Below are 23,901 nucleotides of genomic sequence, written 5' to 3' on the forward strand. Positions count from 1 at the left end.
TGAATGAGCTCTGGGACAACGGAGTGTGACTTCTGGGGTGAAGCCAAAGCACTGCAGATTCACAGCGCCGACTGTGGGTGCAGAGAACTACTGCCTCCTGTGTTGTTTTTGCTTCATTAGCAGCACGGAAGTGACTTCTCCAGGGCAGTGTGTATGGAGGTTTGGACTGCCCAGACGACAAGTCTCCCCTCTTGGCCTGAGGTGGTCCAAAGGAAAGCAGACATAGATGTAGCCAGGATTTATTTTAGAAGGGCAGGCTTGGGGAGAGAGGCACAACTGAGTTATCTGTGATGCAGTTGGTCAGTTAGTTAAGAATTTCTACTTATTTATTTTGATGGGGGGGGCAGCTGTCCCGCTGGCTACGCCCATGAAAGCGGAGCAATACCGTTTGGCACCAGTTGGGCTGCAGGAGTTGCCAGAAGGTGTACAAGTCAAGATGCCATCCAACCATTTGGGACCCCACTCTGGATTTGTGTAGGGTTTCCTCCTTAGCCTTTTCTTCTCCAGAAGATATCCCGCAAGGCAAAGGCGGTTTAGGATTAGAATTTTCCTTCTCCTAGATGGGCTACCTTGCTTCCCGCGTTGAGGAGCTCCACGTGCGCCTCATGAGCTGATGAACATGCTCAGAAGCACCCTTGTGCCGCGATCCCGTGACTGCTAGTGCCAAAATTCCCAGCTCCCAGGCAGCACCCCTCTTGGCTGCGTGGCCATAGGTTGTCCCCAACATTGCTTGTGCGTAATTGCGCGCAGCTGCTTCCGCGTGCGTTCCTGGAACCAACACCTCGCGCATCCAAACGATCCGGGTGCGGGGGGAAAGTTGCTTGCCGGCTGGAAAGGGCGCGGCTTTCGGATCGGACTCCTTTGTTCTTTTGGCGAGGTGGCATCAGGTAAGGTGACGCCGGGCACGCGCAAAAAAGAGCCCTCCCAGGGCGCGTCCCGGGGCGGAGTCAGTCCGGCTAGGGCAGGGAACGGCTCCTTCCCCGCTCGGCGCCTGCTCCGGGCCCGCCCGAGTCCCCGCCCCGGGGTGGGGCGCAGCAGCCTAGCCCCGCCGCGCCGGCCGGATCGCGCAGCCTGCGGCAAAGCACCATGAGCAAGACCCACCGCATCGTCCTCCAAGGGCCGGCGCCCTGGGGTTTCCGCCTGGTGGGGGGCAAAGACTTCGAACAGCCGCTCACCATATCCAGGGTAAGCAGGGAGCCCCGAAATTTACGAGAGAAACCTGTATTGGGATTGCCGGGGAGACAGAAGGGGGAGGAAGAGAGCGCCTCTGAACATGTGCAGAACGCCCTGCGTCGCCAACTGCAACTCTCGCGCCCCGAGCCGGATCCTTTGGGTGCCCCCCCCCCCCCGCTTTTTAGGGAAGGACGCTCTAATTCTCAGACGGGCTTGAATGTTAGCTCTTCTGAGTCTTCAGCAGGGGTCTCTCGGGCTGGGGAACCCAAGGAGAGAAATCCGGGATCGGGGCCGGGATCCGCCGGCCAAGGGGCTCTGGGAAGCCGGCCGGCAGCAGCCCTCCCCCGGCCTTTGCTCCTTGGCAGCTGGTGCTCAGAGGCGCACGGTGGTGCCCGCGAGTCTGGAGGTGTCGATTAGCTCTATCCGTTGATAAAAACGCGAGGAATGCTCCCAGCTCCTTGGAATTTCCTGGGATTTTGTCTAATCCCCTTTCAAATCCATTGCAGATATTGGGCTGGTGATCCGAGGCGTGTTAGCACATGGAAGGGCGAAAGCAAATGCCCGGAGGTGATGGGCTTTGCGGCCACATGGGTGGTTAAAAAACAACCAAATTTCCCAAATTTTTGCAGCCTACATTTTGCAGATCACAATGGTATTTGAAATAAACTGACAGTTTTCTGCCCTTAAATGGGGACTGAACTTTTTTTTCCGGTGGCTGCTTCCTTCAGCTTCCCCGGAGTGCTGTCTGTACTTGCCTGATAGATTGCCAAAGTTGGGGGAAAGAGGAAAGCTCTGGGAGGTGCCGCACCTCCTTGAGACCTGGGGAGTGGCTGGTGCTGCAGTAACAGCTGCTTGGCTGTGCCCCGGTGGGGGCTAATCTCTGTCCCTAGGGTTGAAAGACACCCCCCCCCCCTGTTACACAAGGTATCAACTAGCACTGTTGACAAAAGTATTCATCATTGTCTGAATATTCCTGCCTGCACATTTTCATTAGGGTAATGGCCAGGAATTGTAGCAAATGCACTCGCTGTAAATACAGGTACTTATTCCATCATTCTGGTAGGAAAAACATATATTTCTGACTGTTCTTGGCATCCCCTTTGCCACCTTTATTGACTGATAATAAAAGTAATTTGCTTTTTCAAAAACTCCAATCCCTTGGTACTCACAGATTTAGGGTGGCCTAAACTAATCCATTCTAGCATTTAATGCTTTGCCAGACAGTCATACTCAAGGAAGACCCCCTGGAATTGGTGGATTTAAGTTACTTAATTCCATTGATTTCATTATTCTGCTCTTAAGTATGATGTAACACTGGATATCACCATCTGAAAATGATTTTTTTGGGGGGGGGATGACAATTAAATGACACTTCTTGTGGCACCTTACAATGATGTCTTGTGCCAGAAGTGTCCATGGAGTGACTTGCAATAATAATAATAATAATAATAATAATAATAATAATAATAATAATTTGTACCCCGCCCATCTGGCTGGATTTCCCCAGCCACTCTGGGCGGCTTCCAACAAAAATCAAATACAAAAATATTACACATTAAAAACTTCCCTGAAAAGGGCTGCCTTCAGGTTTTTTCTGAATGTCAGGTAGTTGTTTATCTCCTTGACCTGTGATGGGAGGGCGTTCCACAGGGCGGGCGCCACTACCGAGAAGGCCCTCTGCCTGGTTCCCTGTAGCTTTGCTTCTCACAGTGAGGGAACCGCCAGAAGGCCCTCGGCGCTGGATCTCAGTGTCCAGGCTGAACGATGGGGGTGGAGACGCTCCTTCAGGGATACAGGACCGAGGCTGCAAAAGCTTATGCTGCAGTGAATCTTCTGATTTTCTCTGGTTTCTCCCCAGCCCACATTGGATGTATTTGTCTCATAATGCCTTCAACTGAGCAATGCTTTTGCTACTGTATAACCCAAGGAGATACATCAGACATTGGGAAGCTTATTCTCAGAAAACAAGGCATGCTTTTAGGAATATATCACCATGATTCCGAGTGAGCAACAGTGCTGTGAGATCTTCCACCAGTTGAAAAGCAGGATTATTTAAGACTCAGGAAGGGTGAATAGGAGCTTACCTTTCCCTTCTTTCTCTTTCCCAGCCTCAAATAGCCAGAGGCGAAAAGGTTAGTTTCTGCTGCTGAAATTCCAGGCTGCTGGTAGATTATGGAGCTCTGGGTAAGATGCTCAAACAAGGCAATGGGCTCCTGATTCAGAGCTAATGCTCGGGAGCAGCCCAGCTCTCTATCAAAGTCCTTTCAGCAAAACAGGGGTTTTGATTACGGAAAACAAATCCATATATATATTTTTTGTTAAGCACCTAACCACATACTTTCCAAAATGGGATCTGCCGTGGAGTAATTTGCCGGCTCCTTCTAGCAGTTTGGTTTCGAAACCATTTTTCTTAGCAGAGGGAACAATGAAAAAAGGGTGAACATTTGCTTAGGGAGTTTTTGTGTGTGTGTGTGTGTGTCTACCAATTTCTGTGCTAAGATAGAACCCTTATGCTGTTTTTGTGTCTGCTCCCCAGAAATCTACAGGTTTTTTTTTTTTTTTAAAAAAAATGAGAACCCGCACAAACAAGGCTTATTGTGTTCTGCGTATGTTTTCATAAAAATTTGTTGTTGTTGTTGTTCAGTCATTCAGTCGTGTCCGACTCTTCGTGACCCCATGGACCAGAGCACGCCAGGCACGCCTATCCTTCACTGCCTCTCGCAGTTTGGCCAAACTCATGTTAGTAGCTTCGAGAACACTGTCCAACCATCTCATCCTCTGTCGTCCCCTTCTCCTTGTGCCCTCCATCTTTCCCAACATCAGGGTCTTTTCTAGGGAGTCTTCTCTTCTCATGAGGTGGCCAAAGTACTGGAGCCTCAACTTCAGGATCTGTCCTTCTAGTGAGCACTCAGGGCTGATTTCTTTGAGAATGGATAGGTTTGATCTTGTCCATGGAATTTTCTTGGCAGGGATACTGGAGTGGCTTGCCAGTTCCTACTCCAGGTGGATCACGTTTGGTTCAAACTCTCCACTATGACCTGTCCATCTTGACCTGTCCATAGCTTCCCTGAGTAATTCAAGCCCCTTCGCCACGACAAAAATAGGTGGACTATTTTGGTGGGTCACCACACAAAACCTTCCAAATGGGTAGCTGAATGAGTACACAGTTTTCGCCTGGTAAATCTTGGTGCATAGCCCAATTCAGTTGTACCTTGGGCTCCATTCCCTGTCCGAAGAATGGGAATAGGGAGCTGCTATTCTTCCTAGGTGAAAAAAAGAATAAAATGACATCATACCTGACATCAGGTGTGGGGCAGGTAAGGGCAGGGCTTCAAAGGAGTGATCAGGAGCTTAAAGCAGTGTTTTTCAACCTTTTTTGGGCAAGGGCACACTTGTTTTATGAAAAAAATCACGAGGCACACCACCATTAGAAAATGTTAAAAAATTTAACTCTGTGCCTATAAAGTAATTCTCTTGAATAGGAATCAAATAAACACAATTTTTCCCACGGCACACCAGGCAACATCTCGCGGCACACTAGTGTGCCACGGAACAGTGGTTGAAAAACACTGGCTTAAAGTGAGCTGCCAGTTGTTTTTTTGCTGGGCTCAAAATGCACATTTCTCCCCTGCTCATATAGGGCAGCCCCCTTGCTACATCAATTGAAGCTCTAATAATAAAAATAAAAATAATTTAGTAATACACCACCCATCTGGCTGGGTTTCCCCAGCCACTCTGGGCAGCTCCCAACAGAATATTAAAAACACGATAAAACATCAAACAGTAAAAACTTCCCTAAACAGGGCTGCCTTCAGATGTCTTCTCAAAGTCAGATAGTTGTTTATTTCCTTGACATCTGTCTAATGGGAGGGCGGTCCACAGGGCGGGCGCCACCACCGAGAAGGCCCTCTGCCCACTTCCCTGTAACCTCCCTTCTCGCAGGGAGGGAACCACCAGAAGGCCCTCGGAGCTGGACCTCAGTGTTCGGGCTGAACAATGAGGGCGAAGACGCTCCTTCACTGCCTTCCTCCATTGCTTCCCGTTCCCCCTTCCTTTTCCCAACTCAAAAACATAATGAAACCCTTATATGGAAGAAAGGGAAAGGAGTCGCAGGTGGTTCAGAATTCCAGTGGACACAGAAGAGGTTCTGTAGCTTAGTCTCAAGTGATGCACGGAGTATAACTTCTTGATGGCGATCATATCTTTAAAGCCCTGTGAACCTGGCAGGGAATTATGAGTGGGACCCTTCCTCTCTCTTCCTCTAACTCATGTCTCTGAATTGGGTTAACGGAACAGCAAGGAATATTTATTTAAAAGAATATCCATTTTGTGCAAGAATAAATACGAATGCAGTCCGAACGAAAGTAAGAGATGCAAGAGCGACAGAGATGCTGAGCTACTTCCCTTAAAATTAACACTGCCCAATGCTTCTTCAGTCGTCTTCTTTGGCGATCAATCGTAGCCGAGTAAAATTGTCTTCCATAAACACAGTCTTAACAGTGAGTCCATAAGCGATTGTGGAGGCCAGTTCTGGATCCACACAGGGGCGTTGCAAGGGGGGGCGGGCCGCCCTTAGTTCCAGGGGAGGAGGGGTGACACTTTGGCCGGCCCCTCCCACCCCGCCACGATGGGCGGACCCGAACGGGGGCATGTCGCCTTTTCCCCCTTCCAGCGGCTATTTTTCGGCCGGGGGGGGGGCAGCGAGGAGGGGGTGTCACGCTGGCATGACACCCCCTCCCCGCTGGCCACCACCCCCTGCCGAAAAAAAACCGCTGGGAGGGGGGGAAAGGAAGCAGAGCAGGGCGCATTCAAGCCCTGCTCTGCTTGTTTTTCCCCTTTCCGCCGCTTTTTTTCGGCGGGGGGGGGGGTCAAACTTGTCACCCCCTCCCCGCTGGCCACCCCCCCCCCGCCGAAAAAAAAACGCTGGGAGGGGGGAAAGGAAGCAGAGCAGGGCGCATTCAAGCCCTGCTCTGCTTGTTTTTCCCCTTTCCGCCGCTTTTTTTTGGCGGGGGGGGGGTCGGACCCGCGAAGGGGGGGTGTCAAACTTGTCATCCCCTCCTCGCTGGCCACCACCCCCCGCCGAAAAAAAAGCCTCAGAAAGGGGGAAATCCCCCCTTTCTGCATCCACGTGATGATGACGTCACGACGCACTCGTGCCCCTCCCCCAGGGGGGTGCCTCTGCGCTGTCGCCGCCCCCAGCAGCGCAGAGGCTAGCTATGCCACTGGATCCACACGTCCTTCCGCAGTGGGGACATAGGTTTCCGGGCGGGAGTTGATCACGTCCAGGGTTTGCCAAGTGTACCTTCCTCTTAGCACCTTTCTCTCTTATCATCCTGAGTTTGAGAATCTTCAAAACCCATGACACCTTTGGTCAAGGCGGTTCTCCAACTGGAGCGCTCGCAGGCCATTGTTTCCCAGTTGTCGGTGTTTATACTACATTTTTTAAAGACTTGCCTCGAGAGAGTCTTTAAACCTCTTTTGTTGACCACCAGCATCACGCTTTCCATTTTAAAGTTCAGAATAGAGTAGTTGCTTTGGGAGACAATAATCTGGCATCCGCACGACATGACCAGTCCAACCAAGTTGGTGTTGAAGAATCGTTGCAAGCAGCTGTGTAGGAAGAGGCACAATTGGTGAAACTCATGGAATCATAGAACTGTAGGTTTGGAAGGGACCCCAAAGCCCATCTGGTTCAGTCCCCCTGCCCCCAGGGGCATAGGAAGGGGGGGGCAGTGAGGGTGGACCTCCCCAGGTGCCCTCACTGAGGGGGTGACATTCGGCTCACCGCCTGCCTGCGACTCCCAAGCCTATCTCCAGCCGTCGGGGTAAGGGGGGAGCTACGCCGCATTGCCAGCGGCATTCCCCCTCCCCCCTTCGTTTTGACAGCTGGGGGGAGGCTTTGGAATTGCAGGCCGATGGCGCTTTGAATGTCCTCCATGGGCGGCTCGCTCCGCCCCCTTGAGCGGCTTGCTCCGCCCCCGGTTGCAGGGCACGTGCGCTGCTCCAGACACCCGAGCGCCTATCCCGTGCCTGGGAGGGCACCCTCTGTGCTACGCCCTCCCCCCTCGGAAGCACCCCCGCCCTGGGCAGCGCAGGCATATGCTCTGCCACTGCCTGCCCCCACCCTCCTCAGAAGGCCTGCCCCACTCATGGATGGGTTTTTGAGCCACCCTGATTTTGTTATCACTTGACTGTGTAATCGTTATTGTTTCAGCCCAGCTCATGCCAGATCATAGGGAATTGTTTATTTCCTTTTTAAAAATCATTTTTATAAAAATTTCCAAATTAACAATTCAATCAAATCATATTAAATATGCCAAATTATACACGCGCAAATCATATAATCCAAATATTCTGCCAAATTATAATTTATTTATTTTTATGGGACTCCCCACGCTTCAAGTTTTCAAAGGCTCATCATCGTCTCAGTTCCGCCGCATGTCGTATTCTTTCCGATGTTCTCCAGTTCTGTCTGTTGTTATCCTTCATTCTTTCACAGCCTCTGAGTTGTTCCCGCAAGCGAAAGGAATTGTTTATTTCCATGCATTTGAATCAGGCATAGGCAAACTCGGCCCTCCGGATGTTTTGAGACTACAGTTCCCATCATCTCTGACCATCGGTCCTGTTAGTTGGGATGATGGGAGTTGTAGTCCCAGAACGTCTGGAGGGCCAAGTTGTGGGTGTGTGCCTGATTTAAATGGATACAGTATGCAAACCAATAATGGCTATTTTTGTTCTGTAAACCCTGCAGATGGTAACTGCCTCTATAGAGCAAGTGGGCGGTTGCCGCTATAGCAAACAACCAAAGAGCTCTGTGCCCAGGGTGTTCTCCTGAGTGTTGGGATGGCAGGACACTTTTATTTCATTTACCGGTATTTATTGTTCAGTAGAAAAAAAAGCCATGCTTGCAGACAGCTCTACTACAGCCTTTTAAAAGAGCTGGAGGTTAGAAACAGGAAAGCTGTTTTCACATGGAGAGTTACTGGAATGGTTTCCAGCCTGCCAAAGGAAACAGTGGGTGCGGCTTGTGAAATAATGGGGAGATGATTTAGTCAAATACTATTCCAGCTTCAGGCACAGACTGCCATTATTGTTTAATTTAGATGTAAAAATAAAAAACAGTCCTGCCACCTTATCTTGTGCTTGTTATAGTCCAGTATACAATACTTGGGGGATAAGACCAGTTTTCACTCTCATTATTCTGTATTCTGGTGGTAACAGTCCTTGTAACCTCATTGAATAAAAACATTATAAGGTATTAAAATTCATCTGAATTTTAAACTACAGTCGTACCTTGGTTCTTGAACAGAATGTGTTCCGGGAGTCCATTCGACTCCTGGAACCGTTCAAAAAACAAAGGTGTGGCTTCCGATTGGCTGAAGGAGCGTCCTGCAGCCAATCGGAAGCCACGCCGGACATTCGGCTTCCGAAAATCGTTCAAAAACTGGAAGACTCACTTCCGGGTTTGGATCGTTCGGGAGCCGATTTGTTCGGGAGCCAAGGTGTTTGAGATCTAAGGTACGACTGTATTTATTATGGTTGTTTTTTGGGGGAAATCAGTGCCAACGAAACTGAATTAGAAGTATGATTTTAGTCAGCCAAGTTAAACAGTTTACTATTAGCATCTGTTTATCTCGGGAGACAGTGGAGATGATTCAACCTTTGGGGTTGAAGGCAAACCACTGGAGAGTTACAGCACCTGCTATAGTTGTAGAGACCAATAGGGGAGAGACATGTTTTGTTGCAGCTGGGGCAGATGGAGGCGTCTGCTTTTGCAAATGCACCAAGGCGTTTCTTCTCTCTGTGCTCCTTCCAGGGGCCATTCCTCCTCTGGTCACTGCTGTGGATGCACAACCTGACTGTCTGCAGGCACTGTGGTCGTCTGCAAGGGATTCCCACATGCAGGGTTAATGTTGCCGGCCTGCACGTCACGTTTGCAGACATCTTTGTAACACAGAGTTGGTCTGCCAATATCAAGCATTTCTCATCTTCAGCAGTTCAGGAATCTTTCAAGTGCACACGGAGTCAACTAGAGAAAATGTTGGCCAGACAATTTAAAAAGTGATCGGAAGTTATTTCGGTAAAAGAAGGAGGTGAATTAATTCCACTTGTAGTGGGTCATCTCTATGGAACATTGCTTTGGGGTAATAATGGATCTGCAAATAATCATTTGAAGTCAGCATCTGAAGATAACAGTCTATGCCAGCCAATGACGGTGCTTTGCTGGGTGGATAAAAATCAATGATTTTTTAAAAAATAAAATAAAATAAATTGAATTTTTAAAATTTAGATTGGATTTTTTTTTATTTAAATCAGATTTTTATAATAAAAATCTGTATCTGAAGAAGTGTGCATGCACACGAAAGCTCATACCAATAACAAACTTAGTTGGTCTCTAAGGTGCTACTTGAAGGAATTTTTTAATTTTAAAATAAAATGCTTTTGGAAGCGAAATCTTTCTAAAGATAGTTTTCTATTTGAGTTACATTATAGTCCAAATGCTATTCATCAGGAAATAAGGCTTTGTTTTAAGTTCTTCACGTGTGCTAAAACTCAGTCTAAGGTTTTCGTTATAAACAAAAAACATTTAACCACGTCAGTTAACAAACATGGATACATCTACTATAATGTTATTGCTTTAGTTAAATAAAATGGTCAAATTGTTATTAAGGAAATGATTATTTTTCTCCTTCCAAGTATGTACAGCGGAAAAGTTATCCAAATATAAACAGTTTACTTACTAAACCTCACAATAATTTCATAATTACCTGTCTATGTATTTCTAATAGTATAACCAAATCAGTAATTTTTGATAAAACTGTAAAAACTACTCTGAAAATTTATTATTCCAAAAATGAAACCTTCCTCTGGTTGTAAATATTAAGATTATGCTAGCAAGAATGAGTCTTTCTGCAAAAAAGAAGATTTAAATCAAGTCTTGTTGACTAGTGATTTAAATTGTGATTTAAATCAAATCTTACTGACTAGTGATTTATTTTTTATTTTTTTAAAGAATTTATTGGTTTTTACAAAACAAAGAACAACATAACACATATACCTAGTGATTTAAATCAAATCCACCCTGCTCCCCATAAAGCACATCTCATCTTCACCAGTTCAGAAACTTTTCAATTGCACATGGAGACAACTAGAGAAAATGTTGGCCAGACAATTAAAGAAGTGATCAGGTGTTATTTCAGTAAAAGAAGGAGGTGTAGTGGGTCATCTCTGTGGAACACTGTTTGGGGTAACAATAGATCTGCAAAGAATCATTTGAAGTCAGCATCTACGGATAATGGTCTATGCCACCCAATGACATTGCTTTGAATGAATTAATGGGCATCTTGTCAGTGATAACAATAAATCTGCATCTCATGTTGGAAACTGGAATGTGGCAAAGTTTTATGGCTGCTAGAACCCCTCTGGTTTCAGCAGACACAGCTCAGAAATGTGAGCCCCCTTTCTATACAGTGGTACCTCGGGTTAAGAACTTAATTCATTCTGGAGGTCCGTTCTTAACCTGAAACTGTTCTTAACCTGAAGCACCACTTTAGCTAATGGGGCCTCCCGCTGCACCGCCAGAGCACGATTTCTGTCCTTATCCTGAAGCAAAGTTCTTAACCTGAAGCGTTATTTCTGGGTTAGCGGAGTCTGTAACCTGAAGCGTATGTAACCCGTGGTACCACTGTACTACTTCTTAAGTTTCTACTCTTGTGAAAAGTAATGAAGGCCAAGATTGCCTGAATTCACAGGAGCCAGAAACACACAACATTTCTGTGCCATGTTTTGTGTCTTAAATGTTTGGATCTCGTTCAGTGGGAATGGCAAACTGGTATGCATAGTTCAGAGGTGGCTCATTGCGAATGAATGTGCTTTTCTTAACCGTGGTCTCCCACTCATTCTATCATTCCATTGTGAAAGCCAAAGCTAGGGGAAACTAAAAAAAAAAAACACGAGCTGGTGATTGATGGATTTTTCTTTTCCCCATTAGTCCAGTTGTATGTTGTTGTTTTTTTCCACTGGGGAGTAGATGCTGGTTGCGTTTGCGCTGCTAGGTCTTCCTGTTACTGGTTTGTTGTTTGCAAAGAAATTCCTTTAGAAAGTATCCTTGATGAAGGCAGAGATGATAGAATCATTGAAATGTAGAGTTGGAAGGGGCCCCCTAGAGTCATCTATTCTAGTCCAACCGCCTGCAATGCAGGAATCCTGTCCCGTTCCCTTCAAAGCCAGTGAAAGTAGATTTCAGTGCAAGTCCTCATTCAAGCAACAGAGTGAAAATCTACCTTAGAGTAAGGTTGCTCTAATGCAGGGGTCAGCAAACCTTTTCAGCAGGGGGCCGGTCCACTGTCCCTCAGACCTTGTGGGAGGGCCGGACTATTTTTTTTGGGGGGGGGAATCAACGAATTCCTGTGCCCCACAAATAACCCAGAGATGCATTTTAAATAAAAGGACACATTCTACTCATGTAACAACACACTGATTCCCGGACTGTCTGCAGGCCGGATTGAGAAGGCGATTGGGCCGGATCTCGCCCCTGGGCCTTAGTTTGCTTACCCATGCTCTAATGAAAGTATGCTTTGTGAAATGGAATTTGTCAAGGAATAAGTATCTAGCTAAAGGGGTGGTGTGAGGGTTAAGTAGGATTTTCAAAATCTCTTGTATGCTGAGCTAGACTGGTGATTGGGAGTGGCTGCCAAGACCATATAACACCGGTCCTGAAAGACCTACATTGGCTCCCGGGACGTTTCTGAGCACAATTCAAAGTGTTGGTGCTGACCTTTAAAGTCCTGAACAGCATCAGCCCAGTATACCTGAAGTAGCGTCTCCACCCCCATCGTTCAGCCTGGACACTGAGGTCCAGCGCCGAGGGCCTTCTGGCGGTTCCCTCCCTGCGAGAAGTGAGGTTACAGGGAACCAGGCAGAGGGCCTTCTCGGTAGTTGCACCTGCCCTGTGGAACGCCCTCCCATCCGATGTCAAGGAAATAAACAACTATCTGACTTTTAGGAGACATATGAAGGCAGCCCTAGTTTAGGGAAGTTTTTAATGTTTGTTGTTGCTTTTTAATTATTGCTATTGATGTTCTGTTGGGAGCCGCCCAGAGTGGGCAGGGTATAAATAATAAAGTATATTATTATTATTATTATTATTATTATTTTATAAAAAGCTTACAAAAATCTTCTTTGCGTTCAGCTTAATTCATTCCTCTTTGCTATCACCTGGTTCCCTTCTCAAGTATTAAAGTTGTTGTTGATAGAGTTTGCAAGTCCGCTATGTAATAGACACGATACTCTGTACTCATGGATCTTCCAGTTCATTTTGTAGAGTTGATGTAACCCAAACCACAGTTTTAGTGTGAGTGCATAAACTCTGCAAGAGGAGATTGTGGCCATTTTGCTCCTCCACCGGTTGAGCTAAACCGTGACTTAGTTTAGTGTGTTGCCTGAACTTGGGTTCGTGGTTAATTCTCTGCAGCTTAAGGTAAAAAGTAAAGGACCCCTGGACGGTTAAGTCCAGTCAAAGGTGACTATGGGGTTGCGGCGCTCATCTCGCTTTCAGGCCGAGGGAGCCGGCGTTTGTCCACAGACAGCTTTCCGGGTCATGTGGCCAGCAAGACTAAACTGCTTCTGGCGCAACGGGACACTGTGACGGAAACCAGAGTGCACGGAAATGGCTGTTTACCTTCCCGCAGTGGCGGTACCTATTTATCTACTTGCACTGGTGTGCTTTCGAACTCCTGCTAGGTTGGAAGGAGCTGGGTCAGAGCAACTGGAGCTCACCCTGTTGCGGGGATCCGAACCGCCGACCTTCTGATCGGCAAGCCCAACGAGCTGTCACTAGTACTTGTTCTGTGGTTTATGGACCATGGTTTGCCTGGTAGAGACCCGGGTTAGGATGACACGCTGAGCCAGTGTGGTGTAGTGGTTAAGAGCAGTAGACTCATAATCTGGGGAACCGGGTTCGCGTCTCTGCTCCTCCACATGCAGCTGCTGGGTGACCTTGGGCTAGTCACACTTCTCTGAAGTCTCTCAGCCCCACTCACCTCACAGGGTGTTTGTTGTGGGGGAGGAAGGGGAAGGAGAATGTTAGCCGCTTTGAGACTCCTTCGGGTAGTGAAAAGCGGGATATCAAATCCAAACTCTTCTTCTTCTTCTTCTATCTAAGCCCAAATCTTGGTGCAGTGCAGCAGCAGGATTAGGAGCCCAAACATTCAGTGCTTGTTAATATGCACAAAGTCACCGCTTTTGTAGAATGGTGTGTGAAACAAGACAGTATCTCATCAATCCTTTACAATATCCCTATAAGGTAGACCGGTAAAATTAGCACTGCCTAAGAGTGATTCACTTACAGTTTTCATGTTTGTGCCTTTCTATTAAATGTTCAAAGCCATTCTGCTAGTTTCTTTGTAGCCAACTGCCAGTTACTCTTTTGAAACAAGCCAGGACCAGTATACAAAGAACAGCCTGGAGCCTTGAGTTTTGCTTTGGTGACAATTTCTGTTTATGTTTTTTTCTTCTTCTTGCAGGTAACCCCTGGCAGCAAAGCTGCAGCTGCCAATTTATGCATTGGAGATGTTATCATGTCCATTGATGGGGAAGATACAGAAAGCATGACTCACCTAGAAGCACAGAACAAAATCAAGGGCTGCATAGATGAAATAATTCTGACCGTGGGCAGGTAAAGTAGCATTTGGATTGGAGGAATGAAATCTCCCTGGTTCAAGTATTCAATGAGCACATATGCCAGATATGATTGGTTTACTGTAGGAGGAAATATATGAACCCCTGTGACCCAGGGCTAAATTCACTCCCCAGCAGGAAAGAGCTGCCAGTAGCAGAGTTTAAACTCACGAAAGTGTTAGGAATGTATGTTGTTAGACACTTTTATCCCATTTAGTTGCATACAGCACTCCTCTCTTTCTGCCTCTCTTGCAATGAACAAAGTGCACACTGTTAAGTAAGTTTAAAATGCTTTACTTACAAAACATTCCAAAGGTCAGATTCATGCATTTATCCAAGCCAGCGGCAAGGAGAGCACAGGTAGAAAATACAGCGAGATAGCTTCAAACACATGCTCTAAGCTTGGAGTTTGCTTAGGCATCTCTTCCTTGGTCAGTTACATGGCGCAGAGAGAGTGAGAACAGGAAGAGAAGACTTCACTTCATCTCTCATCAGACAAGAGGGAGCATTTCCTAGCTGAGTCTAGGAAACTAGCTCTTTTGTTTTAACCCTTTCATGCGCTAACTAGCACTCGCACATAGTTCTGTTTGACTGCAATTTCCCACATTTACAGGTGTCAACTATTCCCTGACACTGATAGCCTGGACACAATAATTCATGCTGCGATTATCTCCTGTTGGATTACTGTGATGTGTTCTATGTAGGGCTGCTTTTGAGGATGACGCAACATTGCAGTGCATGTGGAATGAAGCTGTTTGGCTGGACAGCCGGTTGCAGCCACATTTTACTGGTTCTTAAATAATTTTACTGGCTGCCAGTACATTTCTGGTCTGAATGCAAGGTTTTGCTGATGACGTACAAAGCCCTGGAAGACTTAAATACCTAAATACTTTCCCCTGTATAGGCCTCCCAATCTGCTAAGGAAACCCTTTTGAGCTTCCCACTACCTGCTACACAATGCTGTGACATGTGAGAAGGCCTTTTCAGTGGTGGCACGCTGGCTATGAAATTTGAAACCCTCTGAAATTTGGCTGACACCTGCTCTGGTCTCCTGTTGGAATGGGATGTTTTATTATGGTTTCAGGATGTGCTGATAGGAGGCGTTCCATCTACCTGCCTGTTTTATTGCTATGCATCATATTCTAATAGAGGTTTCACTATTCCCTGACATGGATTCATTGCATAGAGGGTGAGCTAGAATGCTTTGAACAAATAAAGTACAGGAGAAGTTGTACATTTTTCCTGCTCTGCTCCTGCTTCCTGCACAACATAGGAAGGTCTCAAAGGGGCCTGTAATCGTGTTTGGCTGAATGTGCTTATAGAACTCTTTCGGAATTTCTTGCTCGATGCAAGAAGGCTGGGGTTGGCGGGGAGGGAGAGAGTTCGTTTCCTCACACCCTTAAAGGTAAAGATGAACGACCCCTGGACGGTTAAGTCCAGTCAAAGGCGACTATGGGGTTGCGGCGCTCATCTCGCTTTCAGTCCGAGAAAGCCGCCGTTTGTCCACAGACAGCTTTCCGGGTCATGTGGCCAGCAGGACTAAACTGCTTCTGGCACAACAGAACACCGTGACGTTAGCCAGAGCGCATGGAAACGCTGTTTACCTTCCCACCGCAGCGGTACCTATTTATCTACTTGCACTGGTGTGCTTTCGAACTGCTAGGTTGGCAGGAGCTGGGACAGAGCAACGGGAGATCACTCTGCTGCAGGGATTCAAATTGTCAACCTTCCAATCGGCAAGCCCAAGAGGCTCAGTGGTTTAGACCACAGCGCCACTCATGCCATCCACTGCATGCGCTACACACTTAGTGCCTGGCTGGGCGCAGAGGGCGGATAAAACCCGCCGTGCCAGCCAAACTCTTGCTGCCGCTGCCACCGGACAGATGTGTAGCACAGAGGGTTCACAGGGCCCAGCCAGCTGACACGAGTCTTGGCGGCCATTCAGCGGCAAGGCCAGGCCCTGGGGCTCGGAGGCACCCAGCGACAGAGGGGGCAGGGATCCAAAATCATCCGGCCACCCAGCTCTCCCCATGCTACGCCCTTTCAACGGTTATTGACTTTTGTGGTTGCAGCAGAAGCAGCAAGTGTGTGCTGTATCTTCTCATGTCAGGGCTAGGAGTTTCTCAGCAGTTCCATGGGGGGAGAGCACTTCCTGTTGGTTCATCATGGAGTCTCCTCTTTCTTCCTTCAAAAGCCCCCCCCCCCCTTCTCCAGCTTCTGTACCAACTCCTGCCTGCTGTTTGGCTATACATTCCTTTCCTGGTAGGAGATTTATTTGAAGGTTTCATATTCTGCCAGATCAGCTCATAAGAGTTGGGTTCATGGTCCAAGAACGTCTTTCTCCCTCCTCTCCTCTCCTTTTTGTTTTGTAATGGAGACGAGCAATTATTGTGCAAGATTATGCAACTCTTGGGCTAATATATAACCACAAGTAATCAGAAAAACTATTGTGGGATGGGAGGAACTGCAGATACTTTTTTTTGCGTGAACTCTTTTAATGTCTTTGTAAATAGTTGCATAATGCATCTGTTGTTCCTGTCTTCCCTCCCAAAGCTTCAGAAGAAACGCCATGAATTTCTGTGTCAAAGTTAGTTTTATTGTTGCAGAATCACTTCCAAGAAGTGAAGCTGGCAGCGTATCCCTTTCATTCAATTGCCAGCGGCACAGAAAAGCCGAATTTAAGTGACAAAACTTGTCCAAGAAGTGAAGCAACCACCCAGACAGCCCTTGAGAGAGAAGTATTTTAATTAGGGACTAAAATGTGTTACATTAACTATAGCCTGTGGCTAAGGGTCTATTGAATTAGCTCAAAGAGGGAGAGCAAAACAAGGAACTCGACTCAAAAAAAATAGAGGGAAGTGGATGTACTCCAGGAATGCCACAAATTCTCTTGACTCATTCCAGCCCTGTCATTTTCCTGAGAATTCCCTTGACCCTGAGAAACGTCTGTGTCGTTCAACCAAGTCTGGCACGCTGCGTATGCATGTCTGTCTATATATGGACATTAAAACGGACAGGCTGCTTCTCGGAGGTTTGATTATTATTGATGGCTATTGGCAAAGTGCATTTACACTGGAATGTTGTGTATGGGATATTTCAGAGAGCTGGCTTCTTCAGAAGAACGGATGCTAAACTTTAGAGAGTGCCTTTCCCGCAAAATCCAGCCTTTCTCAACCTTGGGTCTCCAGGTGTTGCTAGACTACAACTCCCATCATCCCTGACTGCTGGCCCTTCTCACTAGGGACAATGGGAGTTGTAGTGCAGCAACACCTAGGGGCCCAAGGCTGAGAAAGCTTGCCCAGCGATCGAAGCCTTGACATGCGCTCCCCTTCTAAAAATGGTCCACTTTAGAGCCAGTTACCTGTTGAGTCTCCATCCAGCCTCACTGAGATTTGCTTTTACTGAGCTGCGTTTTGAAGCTATGCCCTCCGCCGTCCTGGACGGACTGTACAACAGGGTGCCGTATAAAGGCAGACTCTGTATATTTGGACTTCCTTAACTGCTCGGCTGAGGTAAGGAAATCTAGTGGACGCCACTAGCAGAGGGACTCAGGAGCGGTGGAGGTTTCACCAGCGATACACCACTGTGTGAAGCCGACATCATGGTCTGCTAATAATAATATTAATAATAATAATAATAATAATTTGTACCCCGCCCATCTGACGGGGTTGCCCCAGCCACTCTGCGTGGCTTCCAACAAATTAAAAATCATAATATGGAAGTAAAGCAGCAAAGGTGATTTACTTAGTAAATTAAAGGTTAATTGTGGGCTGCATCAATAGGAGTATAGCATCTAGATCAAGGAAAGTAATAGTACCACTGTATTCCACTCTGGTCAGACCTCACCTGGAATACTGTGTCCAGTTCTGGGCACCACAGTTCAAGAAGGATACTGACAAGCTGGAATGTGTCCATAGGAGGGCAACCAAAATGGTCAAAGGCCTGGAAACGATACCTTATGAGGAACGGCTTAGGGAGCTGGGTATGTTTAGCCTGGAGAAGAGAAGGTTAAGGGGTGATATGATAGCCGTGTTCAAATATATAAAAGGATGTCATATAGAGGAGGGAGAAAGGTTGTTTTCTGCTGCTCCAGAGAAGCGGACACGGGGCAATGGATTCAAACTACAAGAAAGAAGATTCCACCTAAACATTAGGAAGAACTTCCTGACAGTGAGAGCTGTTCGGCAGTGGAATTTGCTGCCAAGGAGTGTGGTGGAGTCTCCTTCTTTGGAGGTCTTTAAGCGGAGGCTTGACAGCCATCTGTCAAGAATGCTTTGATGGTGTTTCCTGCTTGGCAGGGGGTTGGACTGGATGGCCCTTGTGGTCTCTTCCAACTCCTAGGATTCTATGATTCTAATTTTATTGTCAGACAGCCAGCCAAGAGTCTGGTGGTGATTGAAGCGTTGCCTAGCAACCAGTCAGGGGGGGCATGATCCTTCTCAGGTGACACGTGCTTTGATTGGCTATGTAGCTGTCAGGAGTTTTCCTCTGTATGTTTAGTTGAATGTCTCCTTGCTATAGACAAGGCCTGCCCTAAAAAAAGGCAAAACCTCTCTTGTTTGCTTCTCCTCAAATTATACAAAATTGTATTTTGTTCAATTTCCTCATTATAGTGTTAAGCAGACTTTTCTCTCAGAACTCCATCTGCATACTGGTCCGGGGCAATATATTGATCTATCGCCCAGACCTACTATACATTGGGGGATTTCTCACCCTACTGCCCATGCAGGAAAGATGTCTCTCCCTGGCAGAGTAGCTCCTATAGCTTCTTAGCGATGTAATCGTTTCAGTGACTCGCAAAGTTGCCCTTTTTGCTCTGGCGGCCAAAAAGATGAGGAAGAAGTCCCCGGACAATATAGCATTGAACTGGGAGACGCAGAGATCTAGAGAGTATTATTTGTGGCGCGGCGAAATCTCTTTACGTGTATTTATTTTTGATTCAGATTTGTCATGGCCAATGGCTAGTACGATAAAGTTAATAATAATAATAATATTTATTATTTGTACCCCGCCCATCTGGCTGGATTTCCCCAGCCACTCTGGGCGGCTTCCAACAGAAATCAAATACAAAAATATCAAACATTAAAAACTTCCCTAAAAAGGGCTGCCTTCAGGTTTTTTCTGAATGTCAGGTAGTTGTTTATTCCCTTGACTTCTGACGGGAGGGCGTTCCACAGGGCGGGCGCCACTACCGAGAAGGCCCTCTGCCTGGTTCCCTGTAGTTTTGCTTCTCGCAGTGAGGGAACCAACAGAAGGCCCTCGGCGCTGGATCTCAGTGTCCGGGCTGAATGATGGGGGTGGAGACGCTCCTTCAGGTATACAGGACCGAGGGCCGTTTAGTTATTTGGATTGAGAAAACCTGCCCTAACTTGACAGGAGAAAGCAGGGAGAAAAACCTCGAGGCAGTCGAGCAACATTCCCCGTTCTGTCGCGGAGCGTGTCCAAAAACCGGTTGAAACGCAGCCCCTACCTTTCCCAAATCAACGTTCACAATGTGGACCAAAAGCATCACCCAGCTCACTGACAGGGTGAAACCAACATGTTACTTTGGAAGCTTGTATTGCATCAGTGGTGGTGGGGATAGAATATATTTTATTATTTTTTGCATTGAACAACAAAAACACAATACATACACAAATACACAATAAAAAACATAATAAACACATCAAACACAGACCACAAAAAATAAAAGAAAACTTATACCTACCTACATAAACAGGAACAATAAACTATCCTTATTCAATTCTAGTTTCTATCTTCTTTAAGAGGGGGACTTCCCCCGCTCCCTCAACTGCATTCAATATCAATATACTTTAGTAACTTTATATCTTTTTTCTTAACATTAACCACTCTTCTTAATAGTCTTTGGGACATTAATTAATCAAATATAACTCATTACTTAAACTACATATCCTAAAACATTTTTAAACATTTAAATCATTCATAACAATACTTCTTGTATACATTTTTATCTAACATCAACTAGCTAAAGCCAATTTGCCAAGCTAATTCTGCTCAAATATCCAATTTTACACGATTTTTTAAATAGTCCTTAAATTTCTTCCAATCCTGTTGCACCTTCTCCTCCCTCTGGTCTCGGAGTCTCGCGGTCAGTTCAGCGAGTTCCATAAAGTCCATTAGCTTCATCTGCCATTCTTCCACTGTCGGGATCTCTTCACCTTTCCAGTTTCTTGCAAGTAAGATTCTAGCGGCTGTTGTGGCATACATAAAGAAGACTCTATCCTGACTGGGTATCTCATGATTGGTCATGCTCAAAAGGCAGGCCTCTGGTTTCTTACTAAAGGTAATTTTCATTACCTTCTTGAGTTCATTATAAATCTTCTCCCAGAAAGCTTTAACCCTTGGGCATGTCCACAGTGGTGGTGGGGATAGAGGGTCCATGGGCATGGGCGCAAAATACTGAGGGGGAGCAGCCATGCACCCCCATGCAGGTGCCAGCTTCTACGGGGATCCCTGCCTCACCAAAGGTGGCAGAGCGACCCGTTGGGGAGGCTGCCACCCTGGTGGTATAAAGGTAAAGGACCCCTGGAAGGTTAAGTCCAGTCAAAGGTGACTATGGAGTTGTGGCTCTCATCTCGCTTTCAGGCCGAGGGAGCCGGTGTTTGTCCACAGACAGCTTTTCCGGGTCATATGGCCAGCATGACTAAACCGCTTCTGGCGCAATGGAAGCCAGAGCGCATGGAAACATCGTTTGCCTTCCCGCCACAGTGGTACCTATTTATCTACCTGCACTGGTGTGCTTTCGAACTGCGAGGTTGGCAGGAGCTGGGACAGAGCAACGGGGACTCACCCCGTCGCGGGGATTCGAACCGCCGACCTTCTGATCGGCAAGCCCAAGAGACTCAGTGGTTCAGACCACAGCGCCACCCTGGTGGTTTCCCTCTCCAGCGCCCATCCTTCCCTGCCTGCCTGACGTCTTATCTGCACTGCTTTAGCTAGGAACCCCCCCCCCAAATCTTGGTTCCCCCTCCCTCCAAAACTCCTTCCGTATTAAAAGAGGGCAGCCCACTCTCTTGCCATAGAGGACTTTTTTGTTTTGAGCAAGCAAAGCATTTTGCCCCAGCTGCTCGCAGGGGACAAAGGGAGCTTATCCTCGCAGCCGTAAGAGTGCAAACATCAGACATTTTGCTTCCTTGTTTGGATAACTTCTAGTACAGATGGAAAGCGGAGCCAAGAGCGACTTTGTCCTTTCCATTTTTATCCCCTGAACAAGTCTGCATGGATGCCAGCCTCTGTAAAAAACAAAAACAAAAAACCGAACAACCCAAAAACTCGGCATCTGTTATTGTGTTCCTTAAATATAAAGGCTGACTTGATTTGAATGCCACAGGCTTTCTCGTTCAGAGTAAAATAGGTTTGTAACCACCAAGGAAGCCGGATGCGTCTCTTTATTAGGTTGACCAAATGCAAAGGATGACAGTGAACTTAAGCAACTGTGTTGGAAAAGGGAATTTTGGCTAGTGAGAGCTGCCATCAGCTGAAATTCCCTCTTCTCGTAGTGAATTAGAAATAGGACACACCTGTTGTTCCTTGCTTTATCTGATATTCTGACCATTGCACCACACCTGGCTCTCAGAATTGGTGAGCCTCTTATTTCTTCAGAAGGCTGGATTAAGGAATTGCTGAAACTCCAAGCCTCCTCGTCTAATTTTCAAGAGCAAATTATTTTTTATTTTATTTTTGGAACCGTCACCAGGAAGAGATAAAGAACAGCAAACTTGATCTTCTCAGGTGGGCAAAAAGGTCGCATTAATTTTGTCTTGGCAGGTTATAGTTTTGATGGGAAACTTGCGGGATTCTTGGCCATGTCCAGATTTCGGTGGCAATTGGCTGAAGCTGGAATACTTTCCCCCTCTTCAAACTTTGACTTTCAGTGCTACTGAAAGCATCTCCCAAAGCCTTTTACTTCTGTAGCATTTATCTGTGCAACCATCATGAGAAGTAGGGAAATTACTTTTAAGAGATAAAGTAGAGGTTCTCAAGGGATTTATTATTACTTTTTACTCGAAACGTGTCTGACACCAGTGACCCTGCCGAGAAAACTGATTTTTAATGTGGGGTGGTTAGAGCTACTGCCCTAGACTCCTGCTAAAAACATTCCTCCAGCATTTAAGTTCGTTCGCATGCCAGCCACCTGACTTTCGCAAGCGCTGGGTGCTTACGAACGCCAGCAAAGTCACTGGAAAATGCAGCTGCTTTGCTCTTTTTTTGGGGGGGGGGGAAAGGCAGCTGTTTTATATTTTAGGGAGCTAAGTTTAGCCTGCAAATTTGGAATGCTGGTCTTTAAATGGAAGGGGAGAGCTCGCTTCGTTCCTCGCTCATTCCACCGCCGTGATCGAGAGCCTGGGAATCTCCCGCTCAGTGGGATGCCTGGCTTTGTAATGTTTGCGCACGCCAAAAATATTATAGTTTGCCGTGAGCTGGGACAAGTGACCCAGGTCCCTGAAAAGACAGTGGTGGGCTGGCGCTGATGCAACTTCTTAGCCTCTAAATCAGGGGTAGGCAACCTAAGGCCCGTGGGCCACATGCGGCCCAATCGCCTTCTCGGTCCGGCCAGGAATCGGTGTGTTTTTACATGAGTAGAATGTGTGCTTTTATTTAAAATGCATCTCTGGGTTATTTGTGGCGCATAGGAATTCGTTCATTCCCCCTCCCAAAAAAAATAGTCCAGCCCACCACATGGTCTGAGGGATGGTGGACCGGCCCACGGCTGAAAAAGGTTGCTGACCCCTGCTCTAAATCATTTCCTCTTCTCCCCATGGAGAAAGGGGTCCATATCTCTGACTTGCATGAATTTCATCCTCAAAGGAAGCTCTGCAGTTGAGATTATGCCCCTCGGCGTTTATGTGGCAGGCGTCCTTATTCCGTAGGAGGTCAAAAGAACATTTCTAATTGCTGATAATAGGGTTGCAAAGCTCATTGTGGTCGGCAGGCCGCTCCCCTTTTAAAAATAAGTTTCTGACAAGTCCAGACGAGGACTATTTATGTTTTCCCGAATAAGGGAATGCGTAGCATGCCACTCTGTGCATCCTTCTTTCCAGAAGCTGCTCCAGAGTGTCTTAACTGAAGTGGTTCATTCCTGCATTGCAGGGGGTTGGAACAGATGACCCACAGGGTCCTTTCCTTCCAACTCCACAATTCCTATGATTCTTTGGTTTCTGCCTCTGTGAATTTAACGTTGCAGTGGAGGGAATAATCTCCCTTCAGGAAGGAATTCTGATGTTAACAGTGGATCAGATTAGTCAGTGTGGTGTAGGGGTTAGAGAGTTGCACTAGGACCTCTGCAGACCAGGGTCTGGATCTCTGCTCAGCCATGAAGCTCCCTGGGCGACCTTGGGGCAGTCGCCAAACCCATCTCATAGGGTTGTAAAGGTGAAGGTAAAGAGACCCCCATTAGGTCCAGTCGCGAACGACTCTGGGGTTGCGGCGCTCATCTCGCTTTACTGGCCGAGGGAGCTGGCGCACAGCTTCCGGGTCATGTGGCCAGCATGACTAACCCACTTCTGGCGAACCAGAGCAGCGCACGGAAATGCTGTTTACCTTCCCGCCGGAGTGGTACCTATTTATCTACTTGCACTCTTTTGAACTGCTAGGTTGGCAGGAGCAGGGACTGAGCAACGGGAGCTCACCCCATCGCGGGGATTTGAGCCGCCAACCTTCTGATCAGAAAGCCCTAGGCTCTGTGGTTTAGACCACAGCGCCACCCGTGTCCCTCATAGGGTTGTAGTGGGGATTAAATGAGGAGGAGGAGAAGAACTATGTACACTAGAGGTTTTCAACCTGTTTGGGTCCAAGTCTCCCTTGTCCAACTACATTCCTTCTGTGGCATCCCTGTGGGGCTACCCCTTGCCTGCAGAGCTGGCAGCCTCCCACCCCTTTTTGAATGCCCTCCTTTGTGGAGGGTTCCCTCAGCCTCTTCTCTCTCCCTGGGGTCCTCTGGGCAGCCATAGCTGCCAATCCTAGTCTCTCAGCTGCCCCCCCCTCCGCCCCAAAGAGAGGTGCCTCCTCACGCTGCCCCATAGGGGCCTG

At 47.1% G+C, this 23,901-nt stretch overlaps 1 protein-coding gene across 2 annotated transcripts in view; it reads left to right on the plus strand.

Annotated features, from left to right (window-relative positions):
- The first annotated feature begins 996 nt into the window (after window positions 1-996).
- Window positions 997-23,901, plus strand: part of PDLIM1 (PDZ and LIM domain 1) — a 39,459-nt gene continuing 16,554 nt past the window's right edge. Inside the window, exons 1-2 of one of the 2 annotated variants that reach the window (XM_033148504.1) lie at window positions 997-1,185; window positions 13,698-13,849. In XM_033148504.1, coding sequence (XP_033004395.1) covers window positions 1,087-1,185; window positions 13,698-13,849 — 251 coding nt within the window. In that variant the 5' untranslated portion in view covers window positions 997-1,086. The remainder of the gene's footprint in view (window positions 1,186-13,697; window positions 13,850-23,901) is intronic. The other variant, XM_033148503.1, reaches the window with a different exon arrangement.

This window comes from Lacerta agilis, chromosome 5 (assembly GCF_009819535.1).
Source record: "Lacerta agilis isolate rLacAgi1 chromosome 5, rLacAgi1.pri, whole genome shotgun sequence".
Lineage (NCBI taxonomy): Eukaryota > Metazoa > Chordata > Lepidosauria > Squamata > Lacertidae > Lacerta > Lacerta agilis.